Source organism: Xiphophorus hellerii, chromosome 18 (genome assembly GCF_003331165.1).
Source record: "Xiphophorus hellerii strain 12219 chromosome 18, Xiphophorus_hellerii-4.1, whole genome shotgun sequence".
NCBI classification, from domain to species: domain Eukaryota; kingdom Metazoa; phylum Chordata; class Actinopteri; order Cyprinodontiformes; family Poeciliidae; genus Xiphophorus; species Xiphophorus hellerii.
The window spans coordinates 29,580,621-29,594,736 of record NC_045689.1 but is presented as its reverse complement, the minus strand read 5'-3'; the positions used below and the strand labels follow the sequence as shown (position 1 = coordinate 29,594,736).

The following is a 14,116-nucleotide window of genomic DNA, read 5'->3' as shown; positions in this document are numbered from 1 at the left end:
CAGCAGCAGAAACAGAAACTTTAAACCTGTTGGGGAAAATATAGACTAGATTTGCTTTGCATTGTCCCCACATGATGGCAATGATACAGTAGGATCCAATTAGATTCTTGATCAATATGGTTGTTGCTATGTTGTTGTACGGTGTTTTTGTTCAATGTGCCATTTTTTAGATTTGAGCCCCGGCCCCTCCAAAGGTCTCTGCACGGCCCTGAATGCAGGTGAGTCTATAGATGAGAGAAAATGCCCCAAACGTCGGATATTAGCTATTAACTAGCGATATTAAAGCCATTTTGTTCACGGTAATGTAACCCAGGCTTTCCCTCTTTAACCCTGCAGCTGCTGGAAGACACCCAATGGACTCTGCGTTGTGTTTGTGTGAGGGTGGGATGTGTTCCGTGCAGGAGAGGAATCAGACAGGCGGCTCGTCGTTGTGGGGAGACTTTGGCGCGTTTATTTTGTTCACCTTACAGGCAGTAAACACACTGTCAGCATTCAATCGTTTTTCTTTTTACAAAATAATCAAACATCACCAAAACAAAATGTAATTTATACTTAACAGGCGAACTGAACAAACAGAAATGGATCGGTATATTAATATACTGTATATGTTACACCGAGCTAGCAGAGCTGCTGCTTACCTTACAGGCAGTAAACACACTGTAAAGAGTACGGCAGTTCGCGCGCAGAAATCCCCTGCGCTACGGTGTCCCCGGCAGGACAAACATGTCGGAGTTGTGGTAGTTCCAGCAATTACAGAAAACAACAGCACCCTCTTTTGGAACATTTATGCACTGCTTTACAGTAACATCATCAGCTCTCACTGAGATAAACCGAGTCCCGTTTTCATTAAAAAAATAAATGGCGCCATTTATATTTAGCGGGCAAAGAACAAATAAAATCATTTCTCCCCATTCTGGTCACAACCAGAGGAAAATGAAGCTGTAGCTTCCTCCATCACGGCATTTGACAAACTAAGCCTTCAGAAATAATTTTTAAAAGCAGCGGGTTGAGGCGGTGTGAGCTTCACACGATGTGCTAAAAATAAAACCTGACGGCTGCGGACGCCGCAAAGCTGCGGGAGTCGCGCCGGGCGAAGAGAGGCGATCTGCGGCGGCTGCCGCTCGTAAATTATTGAATTATCCCGACTATCATTTAAATAGTTAAACAGATAGTCTGACATGCGCAGTAAAGTGGCTCCTGACGCAACGTGACTTCGTACGTGACGACATGACGCTGCTGTGTGGGCGGTTTGATGCCTATGACGTGTTGACGGACGTCATAGGTCAGGGTCTTTATTTGCTCGTTCTTTTTCCCTGAACGTCACTTCGCAGTTGTTCCTCAGAGCCTCTTGATCTCACACAAAACCTTAATCTCACCTTCACACCTTACGACAATCATGTCCAGTAAACTGAGTTCACCAACCGCAGAGACCCAGACCGTTTCGGAGAGATCGGATTTCAAGGAACCAGCCGACGGTTCAACTTGTGAGCAGAAGAAGAGTGAAGGGTTGATGGGAAAAATCAGGACATTTTTCAGAAATGTCACTGGAAAACGTTCCTCAAAGGTGGCTCCACTGATAGTCCAGGAACAACCGGAAACCTCTTTGAATGAAAAGATGGAGATCCAGGTGGAAGATGTTGACGACCTTTCAGACGCTACAGGATGTGTAGCTGAGGCTCAGCCGGCCAAAGACGACAACAAACCTACGACCACGGCAGCTGTTGTTCCTCTCAATGACCAGGGAACCACAGATCCACACAGGGAGGAGCCTGAGGTGGATCTGATCTCACCCGCTGAGCCGATCGATCCTCTGGATGATGCAGACGTGGAGAACTCTGTACCAGAGATTCAGTCAACTGAAGATCCACAGGAACAAGAAGGGCGGTCAGAGATGGATGAAGTATCATCCACTGACGCCTTGTCTGATCCAGAGATTTTGTTGACGGAAAATCTGCTGCAAAACAACTCGGAACCGGAGTCCACTTCTGATGATAGCTCTGACGATTCCTCATCTGCCTTCACTCCTTCTGTGATCGAGTGGGACAGTCGGACGTTGCCTTCTTTAGTGCTGGACGATGACGGTAATGAGGAGTTCACAGGTTCCCACGTTTGCTATGAAGAGGAAAGAGAGGAAATGAACTCACATCTCCCTGGATTCACAGCTCAACATTTTATCTGTGAGGGAATGATTCCTGGTGAGCTGGACCAGCATGAACCAGAAACGGAGACCACCAGCGAGTCAGAGGAAGACCAGGAGTCTGAAGACGTGGAGAGGACAAAAACAGCCCTGCGGAGCCTGGTCAGAGACGTGATCACCATGATTATTGATAAGTCTGGACAGGTGGACTACCCTCCAGAGGAACACAAGGCCATCTGCAAGAGACTCTTCGATAAACTCTGGGCTGAAACCCAACACACGGACCAAAACATGAGCCCAGACACGATTAGACGCCAGGGGAAGCCGATCTTTGAGGACCTGCTGAAGGGCTGCAGCAAGCCAGAGATGATCCTCCTTCTCCTGCAGGCAGGGACGCCGATACTGGAGAGGAACGTCTTGACGACCATGAAAAACCGACTGCAGCCTCGGTGGAAGATGATCAGCGCCATTAAAAATGCTTTCATTGAAGCGGTAGAGAACCTCCGAGAGAACCAACACAGGCTTTACATATGGCTGTAAATGAATTACAGCCACATGTAAAGCCAGAAACGGACCGGTGATTTACAGTGGCGGATTCTTCACGGCGCCATCGCCACCAACTCGTTTTTATCGATCATCAGTCCTGGGGTTTTAAACGAGTGTCCATTTTGTAGTTTGTCCGAGAGTGTTTTTCATGTTTTTATGGATTGTGTACAGTTAACTGGTTTTTTAAATTTTTTAACGAGCATTTTTAGCCTTTTTAGCGTGGTTTTGACCAATTCCGTTTTTATCAATGGTGTACATTACAGTCGATCCACTAATCCCGGCTGTTAAATGTTTTAATAGCCGAAGCCAAGATGGCTATTTACTTGACTCGACGGGACAAAATGCAGGCTGGACCTCAACTCCACGTGGTGGCTCTGTGGAAGGTTAATGTGGTAATGTGGCCTTGGTTTTCCTTTTTGGTTTAAATTTATGTTTCTTATATTGCTGTTTTGGATTGCTTGTTATATTTACTTTCTTAGATTTAGTTGAGTTATATTTTTGGGGTGTTGTGTTGCATGTTTCTGATGTACACCAGGAGACGCCCCACCGCAGCGGCACAGGTGTTCTGCATCTAATTAAGCAGCGTGCAGACCAGGAAGGATGATAAGCCATCGACGGTGAGACAGCCAGGAGGAGAAGCAGACGGAGCCGGGCTGGTTGTTGGTGTTGGGGGACTGCGCAGGCGGACCGGAGGACTAGAGACGGGCGGACTGGTCACCAAGGAGTACCACCCGTCTGATCGCTGTTGAGGGCAGCGAGTCGCCTGACTGGTCGCCGTCAAGGAGCGGGCGGCCGGCCGGGCTGTAGGAGCAGGAGTGGCTGGATCGTGGCTGAGGTTCGCCAGGGACCGGGAGCAGTAGAGGACCGCGCCCCCCCCCCTTGGGCCAGCTAAGAGTCTGTTACGGACTTGTTTATTGACTTTGCCTTCAAGGACTGCTTGTGCCTCCTTTTTAATTATTCACCTTTTAAATAAATTATTGTAAATCTTATTGGTCTGTTTAGAAACTCTGTTCACAATCCTTGCAGTTATTTATTTGGTACACCACTCTGGTGCCACATTAACATCAAGGCCAGGTTGAGATTGGAGTTTTGTTTCCACAGAGCCGCCGGGAATCTGAAGGGTTTTTTAGAACTGTGGGGTTTTAACAATGTGTTGTGCACCATTTCTAATCAAGGAGAACTAAAATATAACAAGTTGTTATTGTAACTGTTTATTGTGTTTTTAGTATCCTTGACCTGATTATGTAATGTATAGACCCTTTTCACAGTGACGTCAGACAATGGCCGCCATAACTCAAAACTGGGTATCTTTACTTCCGGTGTGATTTTGCCTTGGGAACCAAGCTGAAAACTTCACGCATTCTCATAATCTTAAGGATATAATAAAAGGTAAGTTTAATAATAACAGCATTTAAGTGTTAGATAGCTGTTACTAATCATTGTAAATTCACCATTCTCTATCTGTGTATAAAATAAACAGCCTCCGATCGGAGAGTAAACCACCTAGCAGCAGCTTTAGCCACATTTAGGAAAAATATACTCTCTGTCAGCGCTGTAACGTTTAGAGGTTCACTTTCTGTGTTTTATAAAACAGTGTTTACGTGCTAGATAACCGTTATAAGTCATTGTCAATTTACCATTCTCCAACTGTATTCAAAGGAACCAGCCTCTGATCATGAGTAAACCAGCTAGCAGCAGCTTTAGCCACAGTTAGGAAAGATATACACGGCCGCCTGTCAGCGCTGTAACGTTAGAGGTTCACTTTTTTATTACTTTTTTATAAGTTTAGAAAAAACAAGACAAAAGCCACAAATAACAGTTGGGCTTGACGATATTTCTGTTTTTCCAGCAACAAAATGCGCATCTCCATGCACTGTTCATGTTTCTGTCACTGCTAACTGTCACAGAGTCTCTCCCAAAGACGCAAAGAAGGAATAAAAATAAATACACAAGAAAATATTAATGTGCAATGATTTGGATAAATAACTTTAATCTGATTACTGGATTTGAAATACGAACTCGTTAGATTATTCGTTACCGAAAAAGTGGTCCGATTAAAGGCATTACAAAGCAGCGGCGGCACCGGACATCTCTGCTTATAACAAACAAATCCCTATTTTATGGGATGAGTGGCAACTCCAGTCTATAATTTAATAATCTGATCAAGATTAGAGCCTAAAACGTTATAGTTCAAAAACAGTAAAAAGTTCTGGTTAAGGAACAGTTATGTCACGTAGTTAGCTAGCTAACAAAATTCACTAATGCTAAGCTAACGGTTACGCAAAACAAAAATACCTACCTTCATAGTCAAACAGGTATTGTTCGGTGAAGAATTTGTAGCCTTTGTCTAATTTAGATTTTTTTGTCAGAGAGAACTGGTTTGCAAATCGTGATATATCTTCAAATCTTATTTTAGGCAAATGTTTTAGAGACTGTGTAAACTCCATGCTCCGGTGATCTGTCTGATCAACATATGCTGTCAGATCAGATTTATACCTCTCTCTCTCTCTCTCTCTCTCTCTCTCTCTCTCTCTCTCTCTCTCTCTCTCTCTCTCTCTCTCTCTCTCTCTCTCTCTCTCTCTATATATATATATATATATATATATATATATATGACATATATATATATATGAAATAGACAACTTTATCATTACTTACTATGTACACCGGAACTAAGGATACACAGCTTCGAGCCAAAACGGAAGTTGTGTGACGTCATGTGAAAAGGGTCTATTGTTAAATTATTGTATAATAAATGTTTGGTTAAAAATCAAAAATCTCCTCCTGCTGCAGCTTCATCACATCATCCAGGCGTTAAACCAGACAGATAAGCCCCGCCCACTCCCTCCAGGCGCTGTCCAATCAGAATCCAGGACGCCCCGCCACCCATAGAACCGACTGCTTCTGATTTCTGGATCCTCAGCGACTTTATTACAGGTTAATATTTTCTGACTGGAAAAATACGTTGTTAAGAGCAGGGCAGGAAAAATTAAGACTTCCTGAAAAGATAAGAGTGATGGCTTTCTGGAAAATGCCTTTTGTTGTGTCTACCACTAGGTGGTGTACGAGAATAGGATAGAGAGGAGAGAGAAGAAGACATAAGATGGAGGGAAGGAGTACTTGATGTTACTGTACTGCTGAGCGAGTTATGAATAAAAGCTGTTAAAGGTTCTTTGTCTACTTGAGCTTCTACCTCGTCCTAGCTTTTTTTTTTCCATACATTTTTTTTATTGCAAACAAAGAACATATGTGAACAACATAGAACAGTAATAATTACAAACAGATACAACATAAATGGGCTTTACAGAACATAGAACAATTATTTTACAATGTCAAAATCAAATCGGTGCTGGAGGGTTGCAGTTCTTTAAGGGCAGTTATGATTTGAATGGCTTTAGCATTTGAGCTGATTTTTAAGGATTCTAGATAGATATTAATAGAAGATAATAAAATCTGGAAATTAGGTTTTTGTTGTAAATGTTTGGAGGACCTCGTCCTAGCTTCCAAACATAACAATTGGCGACGATGACGTCTGTACCCATGCCTGCACCGTTCCTGCCCTGCAGTGCAGAACCTACGGTTCCGTTTTCCACGTGGCGGAAGATGTTCGAGAAATACTTAACTATTCATGCTACTGGAAACTCCTGGTCCGATGCTAGACGCCGTGCTCTACTAATTCATGCACTGGGCTTCGAGGGACGACGTTTATTTTACACCTTGCCTAACGTCGCTACTTCATATAATGAGGCAATGACGGCGTTGGAACTACAGTTTGCACCGAAGGTGAACGTTGTTGCACTGAAAAAAGTGATTTTGGAGAGTGGTAAATATGATCTATACAAATCATATAAAATGTAATTAATTTTTTCAGTCAGCCAAGGAATTATAAAATAATGGGTAAATTATACACATGCTACCCACTCGTTAACATTAAAAACCATTACATAGGAAAATACAGTAAAATATACCCCCGAATCTTAAGTACGGTGCTCCAAAGTTGCGCCTGCGTCAGACCGCGTTTTTGAACGAGCGGGACTGGGAACTCTGCATCCTCTCTGCCATCGAACCGGGAGCTGAAGGTAAGCTATTTACATAGGGGTGCTGTGAATAATAGCGCAAAGGCAAATTGTAATATTTGAAATTATGAGATGTTACACTTCACTTATATTCCATGTGCATCTGTGTAACATGCCATTACTCGAAATCAAAGTTTGAATATGTCCCTGGCGCCACCATGGCAACTGCAGGTAAGTTGCAATGAAATGTTCGCGGTGTGCTTTTTACAACATTAGCCAGCATGCATGACTGTCTGACCGCTGGTTTTAAGGTTAGAAACTAGTCAACGCCAGCGTTTCCTAATATATTGAATGGGCGGCTGTTTAGGCAACACATAGACTGTAAAGCGGATAGTTCAGCTTTTGCCCAGTGGTTAAGGTATAATGGTCACTAAGTATCTGCAGGCCTCTGCTCCCACATCACGCTGCACCGAGACACAGGCAGTAAATACACTGCTGTCAATGAGGAACAATTCATTTAAGTCCCGTCTTCAAATACTACTATACTAACATGTCGCCAACATATGAAATGACTGACGTGTTTTCTGTTGTTTGCCTGTTAGCTCCGTTAGCCTGTTAGCTCCCTTAGCATGGCTGCTAGAGTCGGTCTCTGCCGCGGTCTGTTTAAAAACAAAATGATCCGCTCTCCAGATTACCTGCATGCCTGCGTACGTGTGTCTCTGCTGTTAAAGTTTAGCGTTACTTCTCAGAGTTTTATTTTTACAATCGGGACTCTGAAGACTCATGTAAAGATGACGTGTCGCACGTCTTTTCCGGTCAGTCGTCATGGAAACAGCGTGCTGATGTGGACCAGAGTGGAAACAAACATGTTGTAAAATGAAAACAAAGTACCACTGTATCCCACCTTTATGTGTGTAAACACCCACTGTTGCTGCACCTAATTTTTTTTAAAGGAATTGTGTGTTCAAGTAAAACATTTTAGAATTGATTTTATATTATATTGGGTATTGTTAAAACGTCAGTGCTTAATAAATGTTTTCAGAATCTTGTAATATTGTTTATGAAGCATATTACATCTATGAATATGATCTATGAAACTAATTCTATGAAGAATGAATATTAATCTATGCAATTGCATTGCCTTTATTTTAGTGAGGTAAGTACAGTTATTTCTGCACAACAGACCCTGTCAGACAGACAGACCGCTCTGATCAGAGGAGCACAGAGAAACTATGCAAAATATTTACCTTATGTTTAGTTTCTACCTTCATTAAAGAGCCTCAGACTAATTGTGATGTTAGATAAATGACTTGTAACGTGTTGGTTGTTAAAGGAAGAGTGGAGGCTCAATTCCACATCATGGTTTAAAACCAAACCTGCATGATCAGAACCTTGGACCCGGTGTCACAGCTCTCGTCTCTGCGGCATCACAATTCTGGGCCCCGTAAAGCATAATCTCTTGTTTATGAGGTTATTCATGAGGTTAACATGAAGATAATAACCTCTGAACTATACATTAGCCCTTATATATTTCTTCTCCCAGGTACATGTCTGATCATTTCTTTTTCTCTTATTTCTTTTGCAGCCAGAGTCATATGTGGACACTCAGTATTTGCCCTCTCTTCAGTTCCTCTTGTCTGTTCCCCACAAGCAGGGACTCACTGATAGACCACTCTGCTTCCAGTTCTGGGGCTGACACACTCTCCCACGTCCCCACACCCAGTGTATCCTGTACAGGTATGCAAGTTTGCTAAATAAAATAAATAACATTGACCTTAAAGGTGTAGTTACCTTAACCAAAGACCTCAGTTATGGGAAAATGAACTGGAAATGCAAGTTGTGCAACTTCACAACATCAAAAAGATTAGACCTGCTGAAACACAGCAGGCTAATGCATGGGCATTTTGGTCGAGTCCACTCCATACCCTGCCTCTATGCAGATTGTCCTTGCACCGTCAAGACATGGGGTGCATTAAGGACACATTTATCAAGGCATCATTCTCAGTCTGTCATTTAAAATTTTATTTGTGTCCTTTTATTTCCTAGATCAACGAAGAGTTCAGACGTATCACGACAGTTTCCTTGGAGGAGACATTCATGCTAAAGCTTGATGAATACACACCAAGTCTTATGCAGCTTATGCGTGCTAAAGGAGGGGCTGCTGGTTCCAAGATGCACCCTCTGTTGGACACTTTAAATGACGTATGTTATTTAAAAATTTTTCACAAATGTGTCATTATTGATATACGTGAATTAAAAGTCAATTAATTTGTAAAGAATTGCTTTGTTGTGCACAAAGTTGAGCTCCTTACCAACTTAAACTACCCTTTGGTTTTTAAGCAATTCGGTGTTAGTGTATGTAATTCTCTCCCCACTCTCCACTAACAGTCTTTTCACTAAATTGTATCTCCCTACAGACACAGAGCATTGAGGAAAAAAAGGGATGCAGTTGTCTGCTGCCTCATTAACTACCTTGGTGAAAGACAAGAAGATCTTTTCCATGACTGCCAGGTTATTGATAACAGATGATTGATTAACTCAAGGGATCCTCTCCTCCACTCCTTTTCCCTCTCTCCCCTTTTGATCACTCCCCTCTGCTCTCCTTTAGATAAGTTGAAATGTATTGAAACAGCATATTCAATAAATTGAAAATGTGTATCTTTTTTGTTTCTTTCTTTTTAACATGTAGGAATGTGAGGACTACACAGACAAAACAATGAAGGTGATTGTGATGCACAACATCATGGCTGAGGAGGATCCATCAGATGTGTCGATTGTGATTGAGGGAAACCAAGTGATGGAAGGATGTGGAAGCCGAACAAAAGCGTGTGTACTGCTGATGGGACTGATATATGCCCTCAACCATGACTATCCAAAGCAGCTCAAGAACACATTTGAAGCTTTTCAAAAACTTTTTTTGGAACTTGATGGGGCAAAACTACTGAAGAAGGTCCACAGCCTCAAAAACAAGCTCATGCAATAGACATACATTTCCCCTCTTGTTCCAAGAGGATCTTTTGTCTGGACAGAGAGTTTTAATGGAGTATAGTTTTATATTTTTGTTCTCTTCCCTCCTCTGCTCCACACACAGACACAGAAATATATGTACCGATGGATCAGGTGAATCTGTGAGAGGGAGACCAGGTTTATTGGCCGAGTTTAAAATCAGTCACTGATTATTGGTTATTTGCTGTGATGTATTTGTGAACAGACCCAATTCAAACACAAAGATTACACCATATTGTAGCCATGGTAACACAACAATCAAACTATCAAGATGATTCTTTAACCTTTTACAAAGTAAACGTCCTAATTAAATCCTAAATGTATTTATTTTTCTCAGCTGAATGTATTAAATAAAATGTAATAACATTGTCATTTTCTATAAATGATGCTACAGGTTTAGATCTATGGTCTGTGTTACAATTAAACCATTTCTAGGGGCCCCTGAATGTCTGGAGGCCCCTGAATGGCCCCTACCAGCAGCTACTGAGTTTTCTTTGCCTTGATATCTCAGTCTTCAGAGGTTTAACATCAAACTATTATATAGTTTTAACCCCTTTGAGCTTTTTGGATCTATACATCAGTCTGCAGCCAAGTTGTTCTAGAGGTTAAATAAATATTATTAGGGCTTCATTAGTAAAATAGCAGCAAATTAGCTTATTTCATAACTTCATAACCTTTGACCTTCTCTCCTCTGCTCTGTTTAACAGCTACAGTCTCAGATCAGCTCAGACCTCCAGGACTGTCAGCAGCAGAAACAGAAACTTTATACCTGTTGGGGAAAATATAGACTAGATTTGCTTTGCATTGTCCCCACATGATGGCAATGATACAGTAGGATCCAATTAGATTCTTGATCAATATGGTTGTTGCTATGTTGTTGTACGGAGTTTTTGTTCAATGTGCCATTTTTTAGATTTGAGCCCCGGCCCCTCCAAAGGTCTCTGCACGGCCCTGAATGCAGGTGAGTCTATAGATGAGAGAAAATGCCCCAAACGTCGGATATTAGCTATTAACTAGCGATATTAAAGCCATTTTGTTCACGGTAACATCATCAGCTCTCACTGAGATAAACCGAGTCCCGTTTTCATTAAAAAAATAAATGGCGCCATTTATATTTAGCGGGCAAAGAACAAATAAAATCATTTCTCCCCATTCTGGTCACAACCAGAGGAAAATGAAGCTGTAGCTTCCTCCATCACGGCATTTGACAAACTAAGCCTTCAGAAATAATTTTTAAAAGCAGCGGGTTGAGGCGGTGTGAGCTTCACACGATGTGCTAAAAATAAAACCTGACGGCTGCGGACGCCGCAAAGCTGCGGGAGTCGCGCCGGGCGAAGAGAGGCGATCTGCGGCGGCTGCCGCTCGTAAATTATTGAATTATCCCGACTATCATTTAAATAGTTAAACAGATAGTCTGACATGCGCAGTAAAGTGGCTCCTGAGGCAACGTGACTTCGTACGTGACGACATGACGCTGCTGTGTGGGCGGTTTGATGCCTATGACGTGTTGACGGACGTCATAGGTCAGGGTCTTTATTTGCTCGTTCTTTTTCCCTGAACGTCACTTCGCAGTTGTTCCTCAGAGCCTCTTGATCTCACACAAAACCTTAATCTCACCTTCACACCTTACCAACAATCATGTCCAGTAAACTGAGTTCACCAACCGCAGAGACCCAGACCGTTTCGGAGAGATCGGATTTCAAGGAACCAGCCGACGGTTCAACTTGTGAGCAGAAGAAGAGTGAAGGGTTGATGGGAAAAATCAGGACATTTTTCAGAAATGTCACTGGAAAACGTTCCTCAAAGGTGGCTCCACTGATAGTCCAGGAACAACCGGAAACCTCTTTGAATGAAAAGATGGAGATCCAGGTGGAAGATGTTGACGACCTTTCAGACGCTACAGGATGTGTAGCTGAGGCTCAGCTGGCCAAAGAAGACCAGATCAAAACTACGACCACGGCAGCTGTTGTTCCTCTCGATGACCAGGGAACCACAGATCCACACAGGGAGGAACCTGAGGTGGATCTAATCTCACCCGCTGAGCCGATCGATCCTCTGGATGATGCAGACGTGGAGAACTCTGTACCAGAGATTCAGTCAACTGAAGATCCATCCATCCATCCATCCATTTTCTGTTCACCCTTTGTCCCTAATGGGGTCGGGAGGGTTGCTGGTGCCTATCTCCAGCTACGTTCCAGGCGAGAGGCGGGGTTCACCCTGGACAGGTCGCCAGTCTGTGGCAGGGCAACACAAAGACATACAGGACAAACAACCATGCACACACACACTCACACCTAGGGAGAATTTAGAGAGACCAATTAACCTGATAGTCATGTTTTTGGACTGTGGGAGGAAGCCGGAGAACCCGGAGAGAACCCACGCATGCACAGGGAGAACATGCAAACTCCATGCAGAAAGACCCCGGCCGGGAATCGAACCCAGGACCTTCTTGCTGCAAGGCAACAGTGCTACCAACTGCGCCACTGTCCAGTTCCTGAAGATCCACAGGAACAAGAAGGGCGGTCAGAGATGGATGAAGTATCATCCACTGACGCCTTGTCTGATCCAGAGATTTTGTTGACGGAAAATCTGCTGCAAAACAACTCGGAACCGGAGTCCACCTCTGATGATGGCTCTGACGATTCCTCATCTGCCTTCACTCCTTCTGTGATCGAGTGGGACAGTCGGACGTTGCCTTCTTTAGTGCTGGACGATGACGGTAATGAGGAGTTCACAGGTTCCCACGATTGCTATGAAGAGGAAAGAGAGGAAATGAACTCACATCTCCCTGGATTCACAGCTCAACATTTTATCTGTGAGGGAATGATTCCTGGTGAGCTGGACCAGTATGAATCAGAAACGGAGACCACCAGCGAGTCAGAGGAAGACCAGGAGTCTGAAGACGTGGAGAGGACAAAAACAGCCCTGCGGAGCCTGGTCAGAGACGTGATCACCATGATTATTGATAAGTCTGGACAGAGGGACTACCCTCCAGAGGAACACAAGGCCATCTGCAAGAGACTCTTCGATAAACTCTGGGCTGAATCCCAACACACGGACCAAAACATGAGCCCAGACACGATTAGACGCCAGGGGAAGCCGATCTTTAAGGACCTGCTGAAGGGCTGCAGCAAGCCAGAGATGATCCTCCTTCTCCTGCAGGCAGGGACGCCGATACTGGAGAGGAACGTCCTGACGACCATGAAAAACCGACTGCAGCCTCGGTGGATGATGATTGGCGCCATTAAAAATGCTTTCATCGAAGCGGTAGAGAACCTCCGAGAGAACCAACACAGGCTTTACATGTGGTTGTAAATTAGTTACAGCCACATGTAAAGCCAGAAACGGACCGGTGATTTACAGTGGCGGATTCTTCACGGCGCCATCGCCACCAACTCGTTTTTATCGATCATCAGTCCTGGGGTTTTAAACGAGTGTCCATTTTGTAGTTTGTCCGAGAGTGTTTTTCATGTTTTTATGGATTGTGTACGGTTAACTGGCTTTTTAAATTTTTTAACGAGCATTTTTAGCCTTTTTAGCGTGGTTTAGACCAATTCCGTTTGTATCAATGGTGTACATTACAGTGATCCACTAATCCCGGCTTTTACATTTTTTAATAGCCGAAGCCAAGATGGCTATTTACTTGACTGGACGGGACAAAATGCAGGCTGGACCTCAACTCCACGTGGTGGCTCTGTGGAAGGTTAACATCAAGGCCAGGTTGAGATTGGAGTTTTGTTTCCACAGAGCCGCCGGGAATCTGAAGGGTTTTTTAGAACTGTGGGGTTTTAACAATGTGTTGTGCACCATTTCTAATCAAGGAGAACTAAAATATAACAAGTTGTTATTGTAACTGTTTATTGTGTTTTTAGTATCCTTGACCTGATTATGTAATGTATTGTTAAATTATTGTATAATAAATGTTTGGTCAAAAATCTCCTCCTGCTGCAGCTTCATCACATCATCCAGGCGTTAAACCAGACAGATAAGCCCCGCCCACTCCCTCCAGGCGCTGTCCAATCAGAATCCAGGACGCCCCGCCACCCATAGAACCGACTACTTCTCATTTCTGGATCCTCAGCGACTTTATTACAGGTTAATATTTTCTGACTGGAAAAATACGTTGTTAAGAGCAGGGCAGGAAAAATTAAGACTTCCTGAAAAGATAAGAGTGATGGCTTTCTGGAAAATGCCTTTTGTTGTGTCTACCACTAGGTGGTGTACGAGAATGGGATAGAGAGGAGAGAGAAGAAGAAGAAGAGATAAGCTGGAGGGAAGGAGTACTTGATGTTACTGTACTGCTGAGCGAGTTATGAATAAAAGCTGTTAAAGGTTCTTTGTCTACTTGAGCTTCTACCTCGTCCTAGCTTTTTTTTTTTTTCCATACATTCTTTTTATTGCAAACAAAGAA

The 14,116-nt window shown here is 43.2% G+C and overlaps 1 protein-coding gene across 1 annotated transcript; it reads left to right on the top strand.

Moving 5' to 3' along the window:
• The first annotated feature begins 574 nt into the window (after positions 1 to 574).
• On the top strand, positions 575 to 13,625 carry LOC116708056 (uncharacterized). The gene is made up of 2 exons (XM_032545820.1): positions 575 to 3,757; positions 13,426 to 13,625. Exon 1 carries the CDS (start codon positions 1,397 to 1,399, stop codon positions 2,675 to 2,677), a length of 1,281 nt encoding a protein of 426 aa, XP_032401711.1. The 5' UTR covers positions 575 to 1,396; the 3' UTR covers positions 2,678 to 3,757; positions 13,426 to 13,625.
• The last annotated feature ends 491 nt before the right edge of the window (positions 13,626 to 14,116 follow it).

Coding starts and splice junctions, on each gene's coding strand:
- LOC116708056 (XM_032545820.1), top strand. CDS start 1,397: ATGTCCAGTAAACTGAGTTCACCAACCGCAGAGACCCAGACCGTTTCG.